Source organism: Aquarana catesbeiana, linkage group LG05 (assembly GCF_042186555.1).
Source record: "Aquarana catesbeiana isolate 2022-GZ linkage group LG05, ASM4218655v1, whole genome shotgun sequence".
Lineage (NCBI taxonomy): Eukaryota > Metazoa > Chordata > Amphibia > Anura > Ranidae > Aquarana > Aquarana catesbeiana.
The window spans coordinates 432194448-432219052 of record NC_133328.1 but is presented as its reverse complement, the minus strand read 5'-3'; the positions used below and the strand labels follow the sequence as shown (position 1 = coordinate 432219052).

The window sequence follows — 24605 nt, the reverse complement described above, 5'->3', positions numbered from 1 at the left end:
TAAGCACGGTAATGTTTTCATATTGAAGTGTCCATACACCTTGGGATTGGCATCTGTTCAATTTGGGATTTATGAGACAATTAGTTTTGTCTTTCAACTCAGTTGAATCCCATTTAGTTTTTTCATTGTCTTTTCAGCACCTGAGAGAGACTGCTCATAACTCTTTACCCTTTTGATGGTTTTTAAAATTCAGATCATATACATGTTGTATTTTCATTTTTTGTTGTGTATACACAGGCATCAGATATTTTGTAAATCTTCATGTGTTATTCCAATCCAATCTTGATCACACACTATTCATTTCAATCTTGCTCACACACCTGTTTCTAATTGTTTTAACTTTTATATATTGTGTTTTCATTGGGTAATTACACATTGTGTATATTTACACCCCCTTTCTTTTCTTACACAGGCTGATATTTTTTTTTCTGTAGTGTTCGCTGTGGTTTTCCCTACTTTTTATAGAGCCAGCGCACCTTCATAACATCAATTAATTGGTTACCAGTTTAGAGTTACACAGGAGGTCTGGTGCTAGAATTATTGCTCTCATTCTGACATTCACAGCGATACCTCACATGTGTGGTGCGATCGCCCTTTGCGTATGTGTACGGGACCAATGTGTGTGTTCACCTTTGCACGTGAGCAGGAGGGCGGGGATACTTTAGATTTTTTATTTATTTATTGGTGGGACACTGGTACACTGACGGATGTTTTTGTGTACCTGTACACTATGACAGATCGTTCACAGGCGGACACTGACAGATGTTGATATCACAATGGAGCACTATTGCACTATAGCAGATGTTTTGTGCACTGGTATAGATGTTCATGGGGCACTGTGACAGATGTTTTGTGCACTGGTACAGATGTGATGGGACACTGTAACAGATGCTCGTTTTGACAGGGACAGTGGTGCTTGGTGTACTATGTGTGGGGATGGCTGCAGTCTGTGTGATCTATGACAGCTCTGTATGTAAAATCATCCTTACACACAGAGCTGTCGCAGAGGCTACAGCTTCCTTCCCTCAACCCCTCCCCCCACACTGAGCTCTCACTGAGCTCAGCGGGGAGAACTGTCACAGAGATACGTGTCTCTGTTTATCCTGTGAAGGCTGTGATTGGACAAAGCCATCACCTGATCAAGAGGGCCAATTACAGCGCCCATATCTCGATCTGTGCTTGGCTATATCAGATAATCGCAGCATCACAGGATCGCGCTGCACGTGGGCACCCGTTTTAGGGGGGCGTTCGTGTATGCCCACTCAGAACGGTGAAGTAATTAAAAAAAAGACCCACTGGATCCTAATTAACCAATGAGTTGTGTCCCCCCCCCCCCCCCGAAGGCAGCACGAGGTTAAAGCTGGACTCCTAATTATAGCCTCAGCCAGCTTTCACGTGGGTAGCACAGGGTTAAACCCTGCATTCTTAATTAGCCAGTCAGCAGCAGGCTCCTCTCCTGGCAGGCAGCACTCAGGGTAACGATGGGCTCCTCTGTGTTGTCTGCACACACAGTAGAGACAATGGTGGAAGGAGGAGAGCTCTGAGCACCGAGAGAAGGGGGTGAAGCCACGGCCAGCAGCTCACCTATCTCTTAGTTCCCAGACATGGTCCACGATGCAGGTCAGGTCTAAAGGGTGAATTTACTCCTCCACTCTGAATTCTGGGACCTCTGCATACACTCCGCTGGTTGCTAGATGCCAGTCATTTGACAGCCATGGACTGTGGGCAGCGGCAGGGGCACCTAGAACAGGGAATTTACTGATTGTATGGCAACACTGTTGGGCCCCTCAGGAGGCTCAGGCCCCTACATGTGTATGGGCTGTTCACCCCCGATGGCAGCCCTGCTGCCTTTTGTGCTTTGAGACCAACTCATATTTTCTACAGTATGTTTGTCTCTGTGTCTATCTTATTGTTTTAGTATTTATTTGTCTTATACTGCTGCTCCCAGTTAACCTCTCAAGTCTCTAATCTTGTTTTATTGTGCTTTTTTAAAATTCATTTTCCAAACCTAGTGTCAGTTAGTCTTCGAATGCTTGTACGCATTTCCTGTCTAGTTTCTGTTTACACTTGCACTCCTTCACTTGCACAATCTAGATGCTAGTATTCTTGCTGGCCATGGGTATTAGAAGGATTATGCCACACACCAGGACCTGTGGGCAACAAAGTACAATTGAATGTGTGCTGGTACTTTATCTGGAATGGGGCTGTAACGGGAAGATAAGTGTATCCAAACATAGGTCCCTTTTCCTTCTCCTGTTTTTGGGCACTAGGTCTGCTTCCCATCCTTTTGAGTCCAAGGCATTTTTTAAATTATATGGCTTATTTTTTTGGCATTTGAAAAAATGAAAACAGAGTTTAAGAATGCAAAGACATTTAGTAACATTTAAAATGATTACATTAACCTCTTAAGGACCAGCCACCGCAGTTATACGGCGGCAGGTTGGCTCTCCTGGACGAATCACCATTCCTGTATGTCGGCCGCTTTAAAAGCTGTAGGGGGCGTGTGCGCGTGGCGTGGCACTGGAGCCGATGCGCGTGGTTGGCATGCCTGCCGGCCACACATGCGATCGCTCATGGCAGAGACAGAGACAGAATGTAAACAGACAGATCTCCATTCTCTCAGGGTGAGGAGAGACAGATCTGCTGCACCTAAAGATTAGGAACAGCGATCTGTCTCCTCCTCCAGGCAGTCCCATCCCCAACCAATCAATATATTGTGATTTATTTTTATTTTTTTACCAAAATATGTAGAAGAATATATCGGCCTAAACTGATGAAGAAATTTTTTATTTTTTATGGGAATATTTATTATAGCAAAAAGTATTGTTTTTTTTTCAAAATTGTCACTCTTTTTTTGTTTATAGCGCAAAAAAAAAAAACACAGGGGTGATCAAATACCACCAAAAGAAAGCTCTATTTGTGGGGAAAAAGGGACATCAATTTTGTTTGGGTACAGCATCGCGCGGCTGCACAATTGTCAGTTAAAGTGACGCAGTGCCGTATCGCAAAAAATGGCCTGGTCATTAAGGGGGCAAATCCTTCCAGTCCTTAAGTGGTTAATAATGTTAAAGAAAAAAACACATGTACTAATCAAGCAATGTTTTTTCTGAATTGACAGAAACTAAAGTGTAAATCTAAGTACATCTGAGCCTTCTTGTTCTTGGATATCTCTTTATTGGAAAATGTAAACTGTGGATTATACATTCTGGCCTTATATACTGTATATTAATGAATTTCACCAACCAAATATTTTGATACTTATATCTTACAGTAAATGGTGTAATGGCCTGTTAACCTTAATCTTAAAGGATCAACCTCCAAAGAATGAAAAAAATAAGATACTTTTATTTTATGCATTATGGATACAGATTCATTTTATTTGCCAACTAATGTGTATAACCATTCCTTTTTACTGATGCAATTGTTTATTATTAAAACAGTGTTAGGTAGATAACAGTAAATTATTTAGATCGTACACTTTCAGTTGCATTGGAATCCATGTATGGAAATAATAAAGTAAAAACTCTATAATATATATTCTTCATGAGAAATTAGTTATATCATGACTTCTTAAAAATGCAAGCAACTTTATTTATTAAATATACTTGTATACTGATGCTACTCAGCAATATCATTATTTATATTTAGGCTCCATGCACACTGGGCTTTAAAAAAAACTCGTCCCCCTGGCAGAAAAAAAAAATGCTCATATAGAGCGTTTTTTGTACAGAGTTTAGGCGAGTGTCGTGTTTTTCAGCCAGAAAGCTCCAATTAGAAATGCAAACCGGAAGGTTTTTTTTTCCTGCTTCTAAACATTGAGCTTAAAATATGCCTGTAATCATCCTAATGTGCATGGACACATAAGATAACATTGAGCTGCTTCTACAGGCAAAACACAAAACTCCCGTACTAGCAGCGATTTTTAAGCCAGTGTGCATGAAGCCTTAATATTTAAGGATTTCACAAGACAAAGTTTGAATGCAGCCCATAACAGATTGCATAGTTGTCAGTTAAAAATGTACACAGATATGTCTCTCTGATTATGCTTTAAAAAAAAAAAAAAATGCTAGAATAATTAACATAAGCTTCATAGACATTATGAGCATAACCATGCTAGATCTGGCCCAGTGGAAAGGGGTTATCATTACTCATGCTGCATAAGAATGTTATAACTGCAAGCCTTTGCACACTGAAAATGAATAGGTCCTGTGATCCCAATCAATGGTACAGCAGGGAGTTAGGGCAGCCCAAGTCTCAAACAGTTCCAATTCAATATAAGTAAAATTACTTTGGAAACATATAGTATAGTAATATCAATATTTTAGAATTACTAAGTGGAATAATAATTATAATCTATGTTACTATTTTATTAATTATTTTAGTGTTAAGGGATTAAAGTTATTCAGACAAGCAGCAATATATTTTTGAAGTATATTTTAATAGATGTTGTGAGATACAATATATTTTATTAGTTTACTTAAAAAAATAACATACAAATCAAAATTATTTTTTTACTTCACTCCAGTTCTTAACACAGATCCATGGAAAATTTCTTCTTGAAAAATATGCTTACATTTCCATCACATGAAAATAAACTAAAAATGGAATACTCGTATATATTACTTCCTGGCTTTCAAGCCTTATCTATTTGATGTCGATATTAAATTATTGGGTACATAAGAATTCCAAATAATTCTTCAACTTGTTTTTCAGTTTAATATGTTTGTTAATTTTGTAAATATAAACATTATGATTTATTTCTAGGAAATTCTATACATTGGTTGATGTACTAATATATCAAAAAGTACCATTTGCAAGCAATTAAAAAGGGAGTCAAATGATTAATAATAATAAATTATAGTGCATGCTTATTGTATAGTTTTAATAAGAAAGATTAACTTACCTAGATTTAGAATTCCTAGAGTGAAAATAATTTCCACAAATTATAACTACCCAAGTAACCTGTATACAGAATGCCAATTTTTTTGACTTAACAGATGCCGGAAAAGTAATAAACCAAAAAGAGCATCAATGACTAAAATAAATTAACATAAATGAAGACAGAAGATAAATATCTTATTGCCATTCAGAAAAAAAAAAATGAAATATTTTTATTTGTGTGAAGTTTTTTATTGTTCCAATCGTACGTGGATTTTGTACTATTCATTTTATTTAAATAATTTGTTTTAAAAACCATGAATATTTATTTCAAGGAATTAGTAAGATGAAAATTACATACAAATTAATAAAGTTTATTAAGAGAAATTAATCATATTTTGCTTCACATCAGTTTTGTTTAATAAAACATAAAATTAAATTTCAGCTCATTAAAGAAAGATACCAAATAATGCTGGGGTATCTGCAATCAGTAACTAGATTCTTCTTCAAGTATCCAGTAAATTTCAAAATGTATTTAAAAACTAAGGAGCACTTGGTGGCCAGCAACCAAATTACAACAAATGTCATTGAAGTAGCAGAATCTTCATATTGAGGGTAGGAGTGTCTGAAAGTCCTATTATGTGTTACAAGGCAGTGGAATGAGATTAGAACAGAGTCCACTCTCTGAAGATGGATGTGATAACTTTCTAAAGAGCATACTTTGTCTCCTAGAGTACCAAAAAGTTCTTCTCTGAAAGCAAAACATATAATTAAAACACTTCTCCCTAAAAAAGCAAAAACAAAAATAATCATGTTAACACATACTAATTGCTATTCTACAGAAATACTGTACAATCACAATTTTTACATAAAACATGCAGCCAGTGAAAAATGATGAAGCCCAATCAATAACATGGTAACTAAAGTGACAAAGATTTTTTTTTTTTTTTTTATATTCCATTATTTATAAACATGAAGACAGTCTAAAATGTATTTAAGAAAGATAGATACAATTACAATTGTCACTATTTGTCACAAGTGCATGCAAAAACATTATTTAATGTTAATAAAATTATGTATTTTTTTATCTATGAAAATCGTAACAACCCTTGCCAAACAAAAATATGTTTTATTTACTTTTTAAATATTATTAAATACATTTTATCTATCAAGCATGAGAAAAATGTACATATTAATATCTGATTAGTAGAAGCAATAAAAGAATGCACAAACATAAAAAAGGATGTCACACATGCCATCATAAAAATGATAATTCAGAAGTTATGTGTGACAATATTGACATTCCTTGAACTACAACTGAAAAAGAATGATGGGGGAACATACTGAACTCAGCACTACCCTTTTTTTCCAAACTGCACAAGTCAGCATAAATATCATCAGACTGAACACCCCCACATTAGAAAACAACCAGCAGACCAAGTTGAATAAACAAAACGTCTACAGGATCATAAACCCTGCTTAGCCCTTGGTGATCTGCACATCAGAAAAAGCAATAATCCAGAAACTTTTATTCAAGCACCATTTAAAAAATTTTTTTATCAGAACCAAAACCTATCATATTCAATGAATCCTGGTGTGATAAAATTACATTCATGACAATTGTCTACTGAAATATAAAAGAAAATAACAAAAACATTTGGTATCACACATGCCCATTCCAGGAGGCAGGTGAGACATGCATCTTCTAAGGAGAATAGGCATAAGAGCTACAGTATATCATGTCTGATGTTTATCAAATAAAGATTTTTTTTTCTGTGCAATAAGATGTTGGTATCTGCACTGTAAAAAAAAAAATCAATCTTCTTTTAGATTGAACACCTACATCCACTTCTATGCTCTTGCAATTGGGTGGATGTTGGCTCAGCGACATCCTCTAGAACAGGGGTGTCCAACCTTTTGACCTTCCTGGGCCACATTGGAATAAGAGGAACTGTTTTGGGTCACACATAACAACTATCGATAAGGATAGCTGGTGAGCAGAAAAGGTTGTGCAGATCACAAGTTAATGATCACTGATATAGATATAAGGGTTGTTTTACTAAAACTGGAGAATGCAAAATCCTGTGCAGCTTTCCATAGTAGCCAATCAACTTCTATCTTTGGCTTGTTCAATTAAGCTTTGACAAAAACTGGAAGTGATTGGTTTCTGTGCAGAGCTGCAAAATATTGTGCTCTCTCTAGTTTTAGTAAATCAACCCCACTGTACCTATCTGAGTAATAAAATGTAATTTTTTATAATATTTTTTTCTTATAAAAGTAAAAGAGGGCAACATAAAACACGCGCTTTATTTAACACTATTTTTGATAAATGAATGTATCAATATCTGGTTCCATGGATGTAGCAGCAGTTCTCAATAAATTCTCAAGCTGCTCATCAGATATTTTGGTTCTAATTTTGCCCTTCGTATGCTTCATCCTTGAAAAGAGTTGCTCGCAAATATAGGCACTGCAGAAAACCAATGACATGAATAAGATGTGATTGTGAAGAGTAGGATATTTTTCTTTGGAAAGATAAAACTTATAAAAGTCCAGTAAAGGGACACTGTCAAATTTTTCTGACCTGGGAAATTTCTGTTCAAAATGAGGTTGAGAGTGCCATCTTCACATTATGATACACACTTCTGTCTACTTTTTAGTTACTTAGGGTTGCCTCATATTGTTTTACAGTTGCCTAAATTAATGGCCATATGTGATAATGCAAATTCAAAACTCATTCAAAAAGTTTCATGGACAATGTACACACCTTCCTGGGTTTTGGTCATTTGATCCCTAATGCCTAGATTGGTTAGAAAAAGAGCCTCCCCTCATTTCCGAGTTTCCCCTCCGATCTAGAGCAAATGCATTGAAAGTGCATTTGCAGTGCACAGTATATTTTCCTTTAGTAAATCAACCTCCCAGTGTCTTTCAACTATTGTTACTAATGATACAATTTGTTTACAGTTTGCTAACTTGTCGGGAACGTGGCGACCGTGCTGCTCAATGGCCGCCTGAATACAGAGCTCAACTTAGTCACCGGAGAATACAGCAACTCCAGGAGCCCCAAAACACCCAGACAGCCTCGGGCAACCCTCAGCTATGCCCCGCAGAAGGCCCTCTTCATAAGCTGGATGACTTTTTCCCACACTCCCTGCTGGTCTTCGCCAAAATGGCTCCGGTGGTGGATCCCAGCAGAGGACCAGGGCTGCCTCAGATCACATTGCAGGACCTCATACTCTCCCTGGGTGGCATCAACTATGCTCCCAGACAGTCAGGAGTTTTTACACCCTCCATGAGGAGCCCAGTAAAATCGAGGCCAAAGAGCAAATTATCTGATGGTGTACCAGAGTCACAAGACATGGAGGTGAGTGCTCAGACTGCAGGGCCACCTGCACCCCAGCCCCATACAGATCCCTTTGCTTCATTTGGCACTTCAGATCTCCCAGTGTCAGACACTATGCTGAAAAGAATGGTGACTTCACTAAAAGAGTTACTACAACACAATATGAAATCATGCTTCCACCGTATTCAAGCTGGCATACAAGACTTAGGGGACAGAGTGGACCATGTAGAAGATAAGATGTGCGATTATGCAGAATCCTTTAACACTGTAGTCGAGGCTCACTCTGCACATGAAGAGAAACTAGCATGGCTAAAAATCTAAAGTTGCAAACCTAGAAGATAGGTGTCACAGAAACAACTTGAAAATACAGGGGGTTCTGGTGTCAGGTCAGCAAGCTTCACTTTGCAAAGAATACCCATCACATGCAAGGAAAATTTAAAAAACATCATTTTTGTTTGCATATGATTGGATGATGGAAGTCAGCAGAGCTTTTACTCATTTACTAAGCTCTGGAGCAACTGCTCTTGCAGAGTACAATTGCAAATTTTTATGCACTTTTTCACAATTCGATTTTTCACTTTTTCACTATTTCATTTTAATTATTTATTTTATTTATATTTTGAGTAAAGTTTAATAGATTTTTTATGTTCATTTGTGTTTGTAAATTCCTTGATCTTATCGAATTATGTATGCACTTTGAAAGTCCCCTTGTGGTGTTCTATTTTTCATTGGTACGTGGTCCCCCATGGTATTGCCCAATTCTCTATGCCCTTTGGAATGGAGTTAAGGAAACTTTAAACATTGTTTGGCATGTTCTGATATTAGACGCCTGAAAAAAGAGATTGCGGGACCCTATCCAGCTTTGACTGCTAAGAGAGGTTTGAATTTGTGGGATGTTTACTAAGAAGTGAATCTGGGGCTGGAAGAAGTAAAACTAAATGCAGTTTGAAGGGCATGATTAGATGTGGCAGCTGCCAAATTTGTAGATAGGTGAAAGTACTGTATGAAATACATTTTCTAATTGTAGAAATTCTATGCATTATATGATTGATGGTTTCATAATTTGTTCAACTACTCGGTGGTCTATTAAGTAATATGGGCTTGGGGCTTAAAATACATGTGGAAAACAAAGAAGATTGAGGGCCCAGATACAGGAAGTCCAGTTGTGGTATATATTGTATGACATCTGAACAAAATCCCCAAAAGGGTTAAAAATGAAGGACATTTTGCATCCTAATGTAAGCCAAAGAAGAGGAGTTTTGATCAATGGTGGTTACAGAAAGCAAGTGTTTTAATTTATAAATGCTCAGCTCTTCACCCTAAGGGCTTAATCAAGAATTCAAATTAGGTATGTTCCTTTAAATTATGAGGAATTTAGAACTGAAGGTATATGGTTTAGTGAGATTAAAGGGCAATTTAAGTGGTGGTACATAGGTCAAATTTGAAATATGAACTATTTGACAATAGTAGGCCTCCTGAAAAAGATTACAAGTGTAAATGACACATGCTGATGCAGTGTGGCTGTTGACCCCCACCAACACCACATGGAAACAGTAATATTATTCAAGATTCCTTATGCACCTGGTCAACTTGACATAGAATACAACAATATGAACTTGTGTATAACAATATGGACTTGTGTATATCATGTCCAGATATTAACATTGGGTGGCTGAATATTCTAAGGAATTATATGGAGTGTGAGTTCTACTATGGTGACAGCGTGGAAAACATTAGTGGGATTCCATTAAGGCAGTGGTTCTCAACCTGGGGGTCAAATGACGATTTGCCAGGGGTCACCGAATCCTGGGCTGTTCCTGAAGCCCGCACTGCTCTCCCAGCCTTTTTGCAGCCTCCCAGCTGGGCTGTTCCTGGAGCCCATGGCAGCCCACTCAGCCTCTTCTCAGCCGCCCCTTCAGGTCACAGCATGGCTGGGGGCAGAGACTAGAGGTCAGCTGACTGGTGAGGAATGAAGTGGGAGGGGCTGGAGGAGACCCTATCTCCTGATTCGGCATCTTTGTCACTGCTGTGGGACACCACAAAGTCGAAGACACAGCGAAGCCGGAGTCACAGTGAGTAACACTACCTGTGATTATAGTTGCCATTAAAAGTCCCCACTACAGTTCTCAGATCAGCAGATGACCTTGATCAAGAGCACCTAAGTTGGCTGATCAGAACTCCCCACCAGCACTGCCACACAAACCACCCCCCCACCCCCACCAAGGAGTAAGAGAAGGAATACAAATAGAAAATACATGGAGGGGAAGGAACAAAGAAAAAGGGAGAGAAATAATAAGAGAACAAGAAAGAGGGCTAGAGAGGGATGGGGGGCAAGAAATTGGCATAGAGAGAGATAAAGGGGAAAGAAAAACAAAGAAAAAGATGTAATGTACCAGAAAGGGTTTTAATACTGTAAGAGTGGAAGGGACTCAGGGAGCGCTAAATGTCTGTGGGTTAGGGGCGCAAATTACTTGTCTTGCTTTGGGTGCTGACAACCCACGCTAAAATAATTTTAATGTTAGGGGTCCCCACAACTTGGGAAATTTTATCAAGGGGTCACGGCACTAGAAAGGTTGAGAACCACTGTATTAAGGCATGGTATAAAAGGCGCACGATCACACTGTACATAAATTTAAGAGTCTGTTTTAGAACTATAGTGTTAATTATATATTTGAGTCATATAAGAAATGTGGCTAGCAGAGGGGGCTTTGAGTGGCACCAAGTTCACATCTATGTCCAGCCAGGTAAAGATAAACTTTTCCTCCTACAATGTTTTCATATGGGGGGTTTTGTCTGATGACACAACTCCTCGAAACTGGTTTCTGGTAAGAGCAGTAAGGCTGCATTAGAAGCTGCAGCAAGTCAGATACAGCCTACCTTGTTTCCTAGTGTCAGAAACCATGAATCAGACCGAAACAGAAGTGCAGTTAAAATCACACTTGTTTAATAATAATAATAATAATAATCATAATTACACAGAATAGAGTCTCTGGATGTGTTGACCAAGGCGAAGGCAGAGAGGGACTGAACTGAACAGCTTAAGTAACCAGCAGGACTGACGAACAGGATATCATCAGGTGAGTCACTGTGGAAAAGATTGGAGTTGGCAATTAACTGACAGCTGAGCAGCCTGCTCTGAAAAGGAAGGGCTGAGCCCAGCCCTGACAGTACCCCCTCCTCAACGACCTCTCCCCCTTTGGAGAACCACCAGGTTTGAGTGGAAAATTTCTATGGAAAGCATGGAGGAGGACAGGGGCATGTACGTCCGAAGATGAGACCCAAGAGCGTTCCTCCGGACCGTACCCTTTCCAATGCACCAGGTACTGTATGCGCCCACGGAACCTACAGGAGTCAACAATGGACTGTACTTCATACTCCTCATGGTCCTCAACCTGTACTGGGTGAGGACGTGGCACCGAGGTGGTAAAGCGGTTGCAGATCAAAGATTAATAAGGAGACATGGAATACATTTGAAATACGCATATTAGAAGGAAGGTCTAAAGTGTAAGCCACTGGGTTAATGCTGGAGGTGGAGGAAAACTGTTGCGACAAAGCGTCAGCCTTTACATTCTTAGTACCGGGTAGGAAAGAGACAATGTAATTAAAACTTGACATCACGCCCTTCTGGGAGAGAGGCATTTAAGAATAAGATAAGATAAGAATGTGAGATTCTTATGGTCAGTAAGAATCAGAACCGGCACAGTGGTACCTTTCAAGGAGATGCCTTCATTCTTTAAGGGCTAAAATTATCATTAACAACTCTCTCTCCCTAATCTCATAATTGCATTCCACAGGTGACAAATTCTTGGAAAAGTAGCCACAAGGATGCACACTGCTCTGAGGTAGGACGTTGAGACAGAAGGACGCCAACTCAAGTCTCAGAAGCCTCAATTTCAAGGATAAAGGGTAACGTAGGATCAGGATGTGCCAACACAGGAGCAGAAACAAAGGCAGCCTTGAGACTCTCAAAAGCCTTAATGGACTCCGGAGACTAGGTCTGTGGGTTACCGTCCTTTCTGGTCATATTAGTCAGGGGCTTGACCCAAGACGAGAAGTTACAAATAAACTTTTGATAATAATTGGCAAAGCCAAGAAAACGTTGCAGAAGATTTATACCCACGGTCGGGGGCCACCGAAGGACTGCTGAAAGTTTCTCTTGGTCCATCGAAAAACTGGCAGTGGAAATTACATAACCCAGGAAATTAACTTGGTCATGATGGAACTCGCACTTCTACAATTTACAATAGAGATTGTTCTCTCTCAGCTTCTGAAGCACACGACAGACATCTATGTGGTGGCTCTCTAGGGAAAATGAGGATATCGTTGAGAACCACCACTCATAGCTGCAACAAATCTCAGAGGACATCGTTGATAAATTCCTGGAAAACTGCCAGAGCATTGCAAAGGCCACATGGCATTACAAGGTACTCATAATGGCCTGTTCTGGTATTAAATGCAGTTTTCCATTTGTCGCCCTCCTTGATCCTCATGATATTGTATGCTCCTCTCAAATCCAGCTTTGTGAAAACCGTTGCTCCCCTGAGGAGGTCAAATAACTCCATAATCAATGGAATTGGATAAGCATTCTTAATCGTGAAACAATTGAGACCCCTATAATCAATACAAGGTCTCGGTTCACCACTCAGGAGACGAGGACTTGCGGATGAATCCTCCAGAAAGTGCGTCTGCAACATACTCCTCCATGGCCTTATCCTCCGAGACCGACCAAAGGGTAAACCTGGCCATGAGGGGGTATGGCAAACGTGATCAACTTCTCCAGCACATTTGGTATATCTCAGGCTGCTATCTCATCTTTTATGGTATCCAAGAGACCATGAGAAAAAGCAGCCACGAGGGCCTCATTGTTCCACGCAACCTCTGCTGCGAGTCCGGAATTCAATGGCATAATCGGCAACAGTTCTCGTACTCTGTTTGATGGACATTAGGCACTTGGCAGAAGTGGAGCGTGCAGGAACGTCAAATACCCTCTTAAAGGAAGCCACAAACTCTGGGTAAGTCAGGACAACGAGTTTTTGCGTCTCCCATAGAGAGTATGTCCAGGCCAAGGCTCTCTCAGAAAGCAAAGATATCATGAAACGTACTTTGCTTTCTGTCAGTGGGAAACACCTGGGGCAGCATCTCAGAGTATATCTCAACCTGATTGAGAAACCCTCTGCTGTGAACTGGATTGCATCCAAATCACTGGGGAAGTGGGGAGGAACCAGACATAGCTCTTATAGAGGTAATACTCGAGGTGCGTGCCTGCACAGAGACTGGAGCAGCAGCAGAGACAGCCTGCAACACAGGTTGTACCAGAGCAGCCGCAGATTCCAGGTGAGCCGTGCGATTCAGGGGCGTCTGTAACGCTAAGGCAAACTGATCCATACAGTGATCCTGCTCATCCAGCCTGGAAAAAATATTACCAACAAGTGGATTGACTGCATCTTCTGAATTTATGGCCTTCTCCTACTGTCAGAAACCATGACTCAGACTGAAACAGGAGCGCAGTTAAAATCACACTTGTTTAATAATAATAATAATAGTAAAAGGGAAACAGAGCAAAATAGCCAAATCATAGCCAGAGTTTGGTAACCAGGACGGATAGTAAGACTAGCCAGGACGTCAGGGAGCCAGAGATCAGCGTACTTCAGGACAGGCCAGGAAATCATGAAACTGGAGCATCAGCATAGTGGATCAGAAACCAGAAGGGACGTCAGCCAAGCAAGTCTTCAACAGGTACACAGGAGAGAGTGTCTGGATGTGTCCAAGGCGAAGGCAGAGAGGGACTGAACTAAACAACTAATAGCGGAGTTCCACCCAAAAATGGAACTTCCACTTATCCGGCCCCCCTCCGATGTCACATTTGGCACTTTTCAGGGGGGGAGCAGATACCTGTCTAATACAGTTATTTGCTCCCACTTCCGGCGATGGATCACCGCAGAATTCGCAGTGATCTACACCATGTCCGACCCCTCCTCCATCCCCCCGCTGTCTTCTGGGAGACACACAGGTCCCAGAAGACAGCAGGGACTAGTGAGGACACGCAGTGCGACTCACGCATGCGCAGTAGGGAACCAGGCTGTGAAGCCGCAAGGCTTCACTTCCTGATTCCCTTACTGAAGATGCTGGCACCTGCACCCAAGAGCCGAGGGACAGGTCGGCTTTGGGTGAGGACATCGCGGGCACCCTGGACAGGTAAGTGTCCTTATTTTATAAGTCAGCAGCTGCAGTATTTGTAGCTGCTGACCTTTAATAAATGTTTTTTCAGCGGAACTCTGCTTTAAGTAACCAGCAGGACTGACGAACAGGATATGATCATCAGGTCACTGTGAAAAAGATTGGAGCTGGCAATTAACCGACAGCTGAGCGGCCTGCTCTGAGAAGGAAGGGCTGAGCCCAGCCCTGACACCTAGCTTGTTTCCTAGCTGGGTGACATCCAGCATCTTCTAGCTCTTTCCTCGCCAGGTTTACTGTCCTTGGCTCTCAATTTTCATATATTGGAATATGAATTAATTTATTTAATTTATTCATCAGTAATTCAATCATGGAGATTCAGCAAGTGGACATTACTGCAGCTTCCTTTTTTTCAGTAAGCTTTGTACAGCACCCTGCTGGCCCCTCCCACCAATCCCCATTGGCACCAACTCTAACTTTGTCGAAAAAAATGAATCAATGCTAACCTGGTATTATACAAAGAAACTTATTTAGCGAGAGGGTGCCCCAAGAAATTTCACAAAGTTTAGGACATTTGGGTCCAAGATCCTTCCACTAATACTGACCATGACCCTGACCCTACCAGTTAATAAATGAACTTGCAAGGCGCTAAAAGAATATATATATATATGTATGGTAGAGAATGAAAAATCTGACTTCCAGCTTACCAGAACAAGGCTCAATATTAACCTTAGTAGCTGATACCCCACAACATACAAATATCCTCTGTAGCTAATGGAGCAAGTTTTTAAGTTTCAGTGCCAATTTTGGCACTTAGGATAGATTTTTTTTTTATGCTTGTTTTTTTTTTGTTTGTTAGTATTGGATTGTATATTTGCCGAGCCTGGGTATGCCCAATAGGCTCTGTTTTTGTATCTTAAAAATTAAAACCGAAATAAAAAAAAATAAACAAAAAATTTAAATTGTGTTTAATATCGCCTTTAGTATTTTGATGAGGGGGAAAAGGGGGAACCAAGGAATGCAAAATATTAGCAGAATAAATATCAGATTTAAACCTGGCAGATAACATTTTCTAATCTTTATCAATTAACATTGCTTCAATGCACTTATATTTAATTGAAACCAAGTTTGCCTGTGTTCATGGTGTTTCTTTTTTTAGTATTCAATATTCTTCCCACAATAAAAAAAGTCAACTGAATTCTGCAGCAGGTGGGTCTAAAGTGTTTGTGCGTCTGCAAAAAGGCAACTAAATCTGAAAATTTCACAAGGAAACATACAAATGTAATACCTAACACTGTAGAATGGGCCTTAGTAAAAACAAAGGTTGATAATGGACAATAATAGCCAAAAGTTATCCATTCAATGGAGTTTTTGTTAAACAGGAGATCTGGCCCGGGAAAAGGAAACATACACACCATATAAAAAAAGCATTTTTGCAGGGTAATTCCACCCAAATTTGATGATTGATTTTTGGTTATTTGTGCAGATTTCAAGTGAACCTTGTTGGTCACTTTAAACCTCTGTAGGTAAAAGTAGACACTGAGGAACAATTTTTTTCATGTCATGACTAAGGTCTGCCAGTTGTCATTCGTATTTCCAATGAGATTAAATTCTGCATTTGGAGAGGAAGACTAGTTTCAAAAAAATATACAAAGGACAGGAATTTTTGTTTTGTTTAAAAAAGGTAATATAAGGCATTTGCTGTTAAGCTGGACATAGACAGATTAAAATTCAGCTGGTTCAGAAGGAACCAATGAATTTTGATCCACATATGGGCAGGGTGGTTGTACTGAAGTCAATCGATGGATGTGTTTTTTTTTTCGATCACAGTCAGCAGCTATAGCCGCCAACAGTGATCATTGTGTCCTGCAGATGGCAGAACACAATAGCACAGTGGGAGGGCTTTCCACACAGCGTTGATGGGGGGATCAATCAATTTTCTTTTCTTCGATCTGTGGTTGATAATGTGTGCTCTGCCTTAATCTGAAAGGTTTTAATAGCTGACATGTTCATTTTGATCATCCCCTTTCACACTGGGGCATTTTTCAGGCACTTTTGGGCTGATAATAGCGCCTGTAAAGTGCCTGAAAAATGCCTCCCCTGCAGCCCCAGTGTGAGAGCCCGAGTGCTTTCATACTGGGGCGGTGCCCTTGCAGAACGTTAAAAAAAATCCTGCAAGCAGCATCTTTCGTGTGGTGCGGAAGTGGTGTATACACCGCTCCTTCACCAAACCTGCCATTGAAATCAATGGGCACCGCTGCCGAAGTGCCTGCAAAGCACTGCGGCAGCAGTGCTTTGCAGGCGCTTTTAACCCTTAATTTGGCCGCTAGCGGGGGTTAAAAGCACCCTGTTAGTGGCTGAAAAGTGCCACTATAACAGTGGTAAAGCGCCGCTAAAGTTAGTGGTGCTTTGCCCCTAACGCCCCCGCCCCAGTGTGAAAGTAGCTTTAACCCTGCTGCATTAAGCATTAAGCTGCATTTCTACTTTTCCATAAGTAATTATACATCAAAGAAAATGTAATCACTATAAGACATTAAACTGCATAATTTATTTTCATGCATAAATGTTAGTGATCATTTAATGTTGTTAGTTACAGTTAAAATGCAATAAAGACATGCCACATAGTTCAGACTTACCTTTGGATTGCTTCTCATACCCTAGTTGTGTTGTATTCAGTTTCATGTTTGTTTAGAGACCCAATGAGGCAGAACCTGGAATGTTACGGCTATTTCACTCAATATGTTTGCATAAAACGGATTACATTCAGAGATGGTTTAAATTAGTGAATCACACAGCACAAAAACAAACTGGCATGCAACACGCTTAAAGAAGAGAAGGGTTTTTAAGAAATAAGTGGTTTTAATGTGCAAAGAAAGGATGTAGTAAATGTGAACAAACACAGAAGCACAAATATGCATGCACTACAAACACAGAAAACATACAAAAGAGTACTATAACATCTAGTGATTTATGGAACGGGTTTACCCTGATAATGTGGAAATACTTCTAATGTACTGTATAGGCATTCATTGAACATTTCATATTAAAAAATATGGTATGCACCAAATAGTCCTGTTAGTTCTTATAATGTATTATAAACCAGAACCATGTGCCATATGTAGCTGTAATTCATAAACAGGAAATGTAGGAACAATTGGAAAGTTTCATACAGCATATGCTAGTGTGGCTCTGCATGCATGTAGGTACATGACAAGCATTGAGATATTAAAAAAGTGCAATCTGAATCTAAAATTATCTATTCTCCATTACCATAATCTGATAGAATGCAATAATCTAAAATGGTATATACTTTTTGTTAATCATTAACTATAATAGCTCCAGTTTTCAGTATGACTAAAAAAAATCAGAAAATAAGACTTATTTTTTCCTGTTAATAACACAGAGAAGTCACTAAGTCTCAAGCATTCTGTTTTTATCTGTTTCAATGTTTTATTATGAATTTCATGCTATAGACCTAAAAAAGCCAATGCTTTGGGGCCCCACAGAGTCCCTTCCTCATGACAACTTGTCACTAAGTTACTCTAAGGAAAGGACCCTGCAAGGCCCTGAAACATTAGCTATTTAACATATGAAATTTCTCACAATAATTTTTTTCAATGGAGTGATGGAGTCCTTTCTATTTGTTATCTGGACCCTTGCATGGCATCATCTGCTGTGGTCACTTCAAGCACCCTACTTGTTATATAACACTGTAAGGATTGTGCAGCTCAAAGCAGGATTTTTAGCTTACTTCTTTCCTGTGACAACTGTGTGCTTATTGTAACTTCTAATTGTTTTACTGTATCTGCTTTTCTTCTGAATAAAAGGAGCAAAAATGTAAGAAACTAATTTTTAAAGTGATGTAAAGGGAAATGATAAAACGTAAAAAGATAGTAAGTACATTTTTGAAGATAACAACAAGTCCTTAGATAAAAGTCTTCATCAAAAATGTATTGATACTGACCGCTGGACTGATTTGTCATGTCTCGACAGCCTGTGGCTTGTGGTGGGGACTTCCTCAATTTCATCAATGTCACATGTTTCTGCTGCATCCTGTGAATAACTATGCTTCATTACAAGGATGTTTCTTCTGTTCATTGGTTGTAAACTGGGATTTGCGGGTGGGTTTGGAGTGTCTGTTAGTATAGTAGGCTCCCTTGTGCTAAGGTTAGTACGGCTGCCCTTAGCGCTAGACAGTGATCCACAGTGATGGTCATGAATGCATTTTGAAGATGATCTCCGTAATTTATGGTAGTTCTCGAAATCTTCTGTGACATCAGAAACGTCTGCTGTAGCTCCCGTACCTCTAAGAGTACACAATTCATAATGGGGAGGCTCAAACACCTCCTGAAATACTGTTTGGTCAAACTCTGCTTTCTTTTGGATGTACTTTTTACGAGGTTGCTTGATCTGTACAATGACAGATATTATAATGAGGATGATGACAATGCAAGAGGAGACTCCAATAACTGTCCCGCTAGTATTGGTAAGCTGGTCGAAAAGGCTTGATTTTCGTTTTTCTGCAAAGTAAAATAAAAAAACAGTTAGCGAGTTTTTCTTTTATTGGTATCAAATGTTTAAAGAATATCTAAAACCAAAACTCGTGATTTTTTTTTTTTTTTGGATAGAGTCCCATTGGCAAGATTTCCTTTTACTTCCTGTCCTGTAGATACAGGAGTAAATGAGAGAAATTCTCTCTAGAATTCCCACTTACATATTTGTCACCAGAACAAATTGTCTCTATTTCAAGATTTACCCATTTTTGTTTTATTGGCAACTCAAAATGTTTAATTCCTCCCTACTTTGAGCCTGGGTGACACTGTTAACCAGGAAAAACAGAGAGAGTGAATCTCTTAGCAGGAGCACAGACAAGGGTTTTAAATCATCCATTTAACCAAAATCTTTGACTTTTAATACACCTAAAGGAAGCTTTTCACAAGATGTATATTATTAAAGCATAAGGTTTCTGTTTTCAAAATATAAAACTTCTCTCAGGCAATTGCTAAAAGATTTATGGATAAAGATGCATGTTTGACACATCACTAACCTTATTGGCCTTTATCCTGTTAGCCCTACCACTAACATTGGTATACTGCAACAAATGAGAAAAGGGTGCAGCTTGCACTGAAAGAACTACCCCATAAGGAGGGCAGAAGTGAGCAGCTCACATGCCAATTATTCATTCTAACTTAATTTCTCTTTTCAGACTGCTTCAGTATACTAAAATGCTGCTGTGTGGAAAAGCCAGTTAAAAATGGGGATTCAGTTCACTTCTTATTCAGTCATTGCATTACACTGACTCCTATTGTTAGATGAAATTACAAGTAAATGTATGCACTCAGCTTGTCAAGACTCATTCAGTATTAAGCTACGCAGAAACATGATTTGGGTGGTAAAGAATAGGGCAATTTTAAATCAAACTTTCCATCATTTTTGGAAGATCATTCGTGATTTTTATTTTAAGAACATTTAGAAAATCAATCTGTAGAGCTGTAATTTTTCAGCCCATTTCTTTTGGATGAATGAACATTTCATCTACAGTATATTCTCATCTTAAGATAATCAAAATATTTTAAAGCACACGTGCACATTTCTTGGACACCACATTTTAATATGGTCTGGCACCACTGCAAATTAATTCTGTAAAAAATGAATGATGCTTTGCACAAAATATTGCACATACAAAGGTTCTTCATCAAAGCTTGGCACTTCCTGGTGTCTATAGGTAGCCATGGACATTTTAATCTAAAAACATAATTACAATTTTGTCATTTTTTATTTTGGATAGAGTAGGGAAAGAGGAAAGTGAAGGGAAATCCCCTAGAGAGGTGTCATTGGAACAGCTGTTTCCTTTAACAGATTTCCCTTCACTTCCTGTGGGGACATGGCCAGGAGAGGCAAGTTTGCGGAGGCATATCACTGAGATTCCATGCAGTTTACTGTTGCTGATCCTTTCCATGGTGGTTTAGCTTCACTTTGTGGACATTGACAACCACAAGTAAGCTTACAAAATACAGTAGTTTATTTTTGTTCCACTATCCCTGCCATCACGACTTGTAAGGGATGAGAGGAAACAGTGGCCATGGCCAAGAGGTAAGATTACACTGCTTCACACTGCGATGCCATGTGAAAATCAGCAAGCAGGGAAGGGGGAAGAAGTGGCAACTAAACTAGATCGATATGTCTGCACTCCAGCTAAATATATTGTCCCTGCAACAGATCGTGCTGCTCCTGTGGCTGATGAAGAAGAGCAACAAAAGGAGCTATGTGATTTGTGGAAGACTGAACGGCTTGGGAAGTAGTGTTTACACTTAACCCGGCAGCTCAGTGGCAAAACTTCCTGATGAGGATGGTCACCTTAGCAGGCCAAAATCCCCCTGATTGAGAGTTAGAACCTACTTTGAAAGAGTTATCAGCCATTACCAAATGTAACTCCTTAGTGGATCAACCTAAAACTCATGCTATGCTGTACCCAGCCAAGCTGAGAGTCGCTGCTCAGGGAGTGACCAGCCTCTTAGAGGCATCATCTGCTATACAGTTACATGACTGGACCAGAATTAACAACATCTAGAGAAAAACAGGGATAACCTCAGGGCTTTTAATCCTTCTAAAAGATCTGGTGCTTTGGCTTACTCATATATTTCATTGCTAATGGAGAACATTAAAGTTTTTTTTTTTTACAAACTCTGATGAGTGAGAGATTTATTCATCAAGTTTCTCCTATACTTAAATAATTTAAATACATTTTATGTTTATTCCTCTGCAAGCTCTCGAGGTGTGACCTAACTGTTCTAGAATCATTCTTGACAATTTGTCTGTTTCTTAGGATATCCTTAATCCAGTTTATGAGCTCTGTTTTAAGCCATTTTGGCTGGTTGGACAGACAAGTATGACGGCTTTGACCTGCCTCAAGAACATTATCTGTTTTTTTGAGATAAAAAAAGAACATTATCTGAGTGTTATGCAGACATTCCATTCACCCACCTGTTCTTCATTCATAGAATGCTTTTTATTTTATTGATGGAAGCTACAATTTAGCTTCCAAAAATGAAGGGGGGGAGGGGGTCGAAAGGGCACTCATAGTGGCACTCTGAACCAGTGCCTATAACAGGTCTAAAAGCTGCATTACCATTGCAGTATCAGAAGATTACCACTGTTGGGGTATGTGGGTGCCAAGGGTGGAAGATTTCACCTAAGACAGTAGCTACTAACAAAAGGGACAATTCTCAATGTGTGCAAATACTGTTGTGCTGATTTAAAAAATATAAACTTTTATTCAGAATTCTGCATATCTGACACTCCCATTGAGGCTTTTATGGAGATCCTCTTGATTTTTTAGAATGTCAGAGGACTGGGTGACCTGCTGAATTCTGCTGAAGTGTTTGCTAATCTTCAAAAATATCAACCAGCAATTTTCTCCTTACAATAGACTCATTTGACATGGGACACCTGTGATTATGTTGTTAGAGCATGGATGGGATTTGTGTTCAATTCCACACACTCCTCATATGTATCTTCATGTTATGATTCACAGATCTCTGCCCTTAATACCCTGTGATATGAAATTGACATTGAGGCATAGTATTTATTTACCGTATTTATCGGCGTATAACACGCACCGGCGTATAACACGCACCTCAATTTAGGAGGGAATTTTAAGGAAAAAAAACTTTTAGGAGGGAACTTGAAGGGAAAAAAACTTACATTTAAATGCCCATCATTGCAGCCTTCTCAGTGCAGCCTTGCCCCAGTGCAGCCTTGTCAGTGCAGTCATGTCAGTGCAGCCTTGCTAGTGCAGCCATGTCAGTGCAGCCTTGCCAGTGCAGCCATGTCAGTGCAGCCTTGCCAGTGCAGCCATGTCAGTGCAGCCTTGCCAGTGCAGCCATGTCAGTGCAGCCTTGCTAGTGCAGCCATGTCAGTGCAGCCATGTCAGTGCAGCCTTGTCAGTGCAGCCTTGCTAGTGCAGCCATGTCAGTGCAGCCTTGCCAGTGCAGCCATGTCAGTGCAGCCTTCCCCAGTGTCCAGTCCAGCCTTGCCCCAGTCCAGCCTTGCCCCAGTGCAGTCTTGCTGAAGCCTCTGAGCTTCAAAATCGCCGACCGCGATTTGAAAATGGCGCCGCCGGCGCCGAAATACACAGAGCCGGTCCTCGGCTCTTCTCGGCGGCTCTCGTTTACTTTCGGTTCCACTCGGACGGTGAGCGGAGCTATCCGAAACTAGCCGAGAATACTCGGCTAGGTTCGGGCGGCGCTCGAGTGAAACCGAAAGCCGCCGAGAAGAGCCGAGGACCGGCACTGTGTATTTCGGCACCGGCGGCGCCATTTTCAAATCGCGGTCAGCGATTTTTTTCATTCTGACAGGTCAGGATTGCAGGGGATCGGCGTATAACACGCACCCGCGATTTTCCCCTGATTTTAAGGGGAAAAAAGTGCGTGTTATACGCCGATAAATACGGTATTTATTTCCAGGGATTTTTGGATTCACAATAACTTTCTCTCCTGGTGACAATGGTCTCCAGTAAAAACAGAGTGTTAGGCCACAAAGACATTAAAAGGTAACAGTTCCTCTAACCCTTCCCTGTTGTATCTAAAGCAAAAAAAGTTAATGCTATAGACTTGTTTTAAAAGTGAAATAAATAAGAATTACAAAGTTGGAATAGATGTATGGTTTTAATATGTTTGTATCAAACAGTAAAGATGTAATTGTTAAATATTAATATTATTTTATTTTGCATGTGGTTACAGTGTGTGTGTTTATGTCTGTGTGTTTGATCTTACCAAGGAAAGTCCAATTATGCACTCCACTGGGGCAGTGATCGATTTGTACTCCATTCCTGGATTGTACTATAGTATGTAATATTATGTAATGTACTGTATATCAAGACAGAATCCAGAGAAACAACTGCAATTTTTAGATATAAAGTAAATGATAAAATAATCCATTCTGAAAATAAAATCTTTATATGACATAGCTTTTAGATGACATACTTAATTTAAAATTTCCTGGCAAATGTAACAGAATAACCTTAATTTATACAATCAAAAATGCCTCTTTCTGGCCAGTTACTTTATTGATAGCCAGGAGTTGATAATACAAGCAGTTAGGACCATTCAAGTACTGCTGATCAACTGCTGCTCATCTTCATGTAGGCTAACATCCTTAGCGTGCAAAATACAACAAAATGACAACCAGAATAGAGACAACTGCATGATATATACCAGGGGTAGGCAACCTTTCACAGTGTGCCGAAAAATGTTTTCAAAGAAATTGAGCGTGACAATTTTATAACAAAAAAATGTCAACTTCACAACTTCATGAAAAGGATTTTTTCAAGTAAATGCTGTAAACTACTTTGGTAGTGAGAAATTAACAGCCTGCACTCTCACGCCTCAGATCAGCCCAAATTCCTGCAACTTTACACCTCAGATGAGCCCCAATTCATGCACCTTCACACCTCAGATCACTGTCCCCCCTGTAAATCTGTTTCACCACTGTACCTCCCTGCTCATCTGCCCCACCACTGTAACCCCCTGCACATCTGTCCCACCACTGTAACCCCCTGCACATCTTCCCCATCACTGTACATCTGCCCCACCACTGTACTACCCTGCACATCTGTCCCACCACTGTACTACCCTGCACATCTGCCCCACCACTGTACTACCCTCCTCATCTGTCCCACTACTGTACTACCCTGCACATCTGCCCCACCACTGTACCCCCATGCGCATCTGCTCTACCACTGTACCCCTCCTGCTCATCTGCTCCACTACTGTAACCCCCTGCTCATCTGCCCCACCACTGTAACCCCCTGATCATCTGCCCACCACTGTACTACCCTGCTCATCTGCCCCACCAATATACCCCCTTTCTAATCTCCCCCACCAATGTACCCCCTATCTCATCTGCCCCACCACTGTAACCCCTGCACATCTGCCCCACCACTGTACTACCCTGCACATCTGCCCCACCTCCGTACCACCTGCTCATCTGTGCCACCACTGTAACCCCCTGTACATCTGCCCCACCACTGTACCACCCTGTTCTTCTGTTCCACCACTGTAACCCCCTGCTCATCTGCCCCACCAATGTTTCTCTTTTCTCATCTGCCCCACCACTGTATGTCCATGCACATCTGTTCTACCACTGAGCCATCTGCTCATCTGCCCCACCACTGTAACCCCCTTTCTCATCTGCCCCATGACTGTACCTCATG

General features: G+C 40.2%; 1 protein-coding gene across 3 annotated transcripts in view; it reads right to left on the bottom strand.

The window, feature by feature from the left end:
* Nucleotides 1-3279: 3279 nt before the first annotated feature.
* NETO1 (neuropilin and tolloid like 1) overlaps nucleotides 3280-24605 on the bottom strand; it is a 265344-nt gene continuing 244018 nt past the window's right edge. The window contains exons 9-11 of one of the 3 annotated variants that reach the window (XM_073631261.1): nucleotides 18357-18912; nucleotides 17029-17103; nucleotides 3280-5629 (exon numbers count right to left, since the gene is read on the bottom strand). In XM_073631261.1, the coding sequence (XP_073487362.1) occupies nucleotides 17043-17103; nucleotides 18357-18912 (617 nt within the window). In that variant the 3' untranslated portion in view covers nucleotides 3280-5629; nucleotides 17029-17042. Of the gene's footprint in view, nucleotides 5664-17028; nucleotides 17104-18356; nucleotides 18913-24605 lie in introns of all 3 variants that reach the window. The other 2 variants (XM_073631260.1, XM_073631262.1) reach the window with 2 other exon arrangements.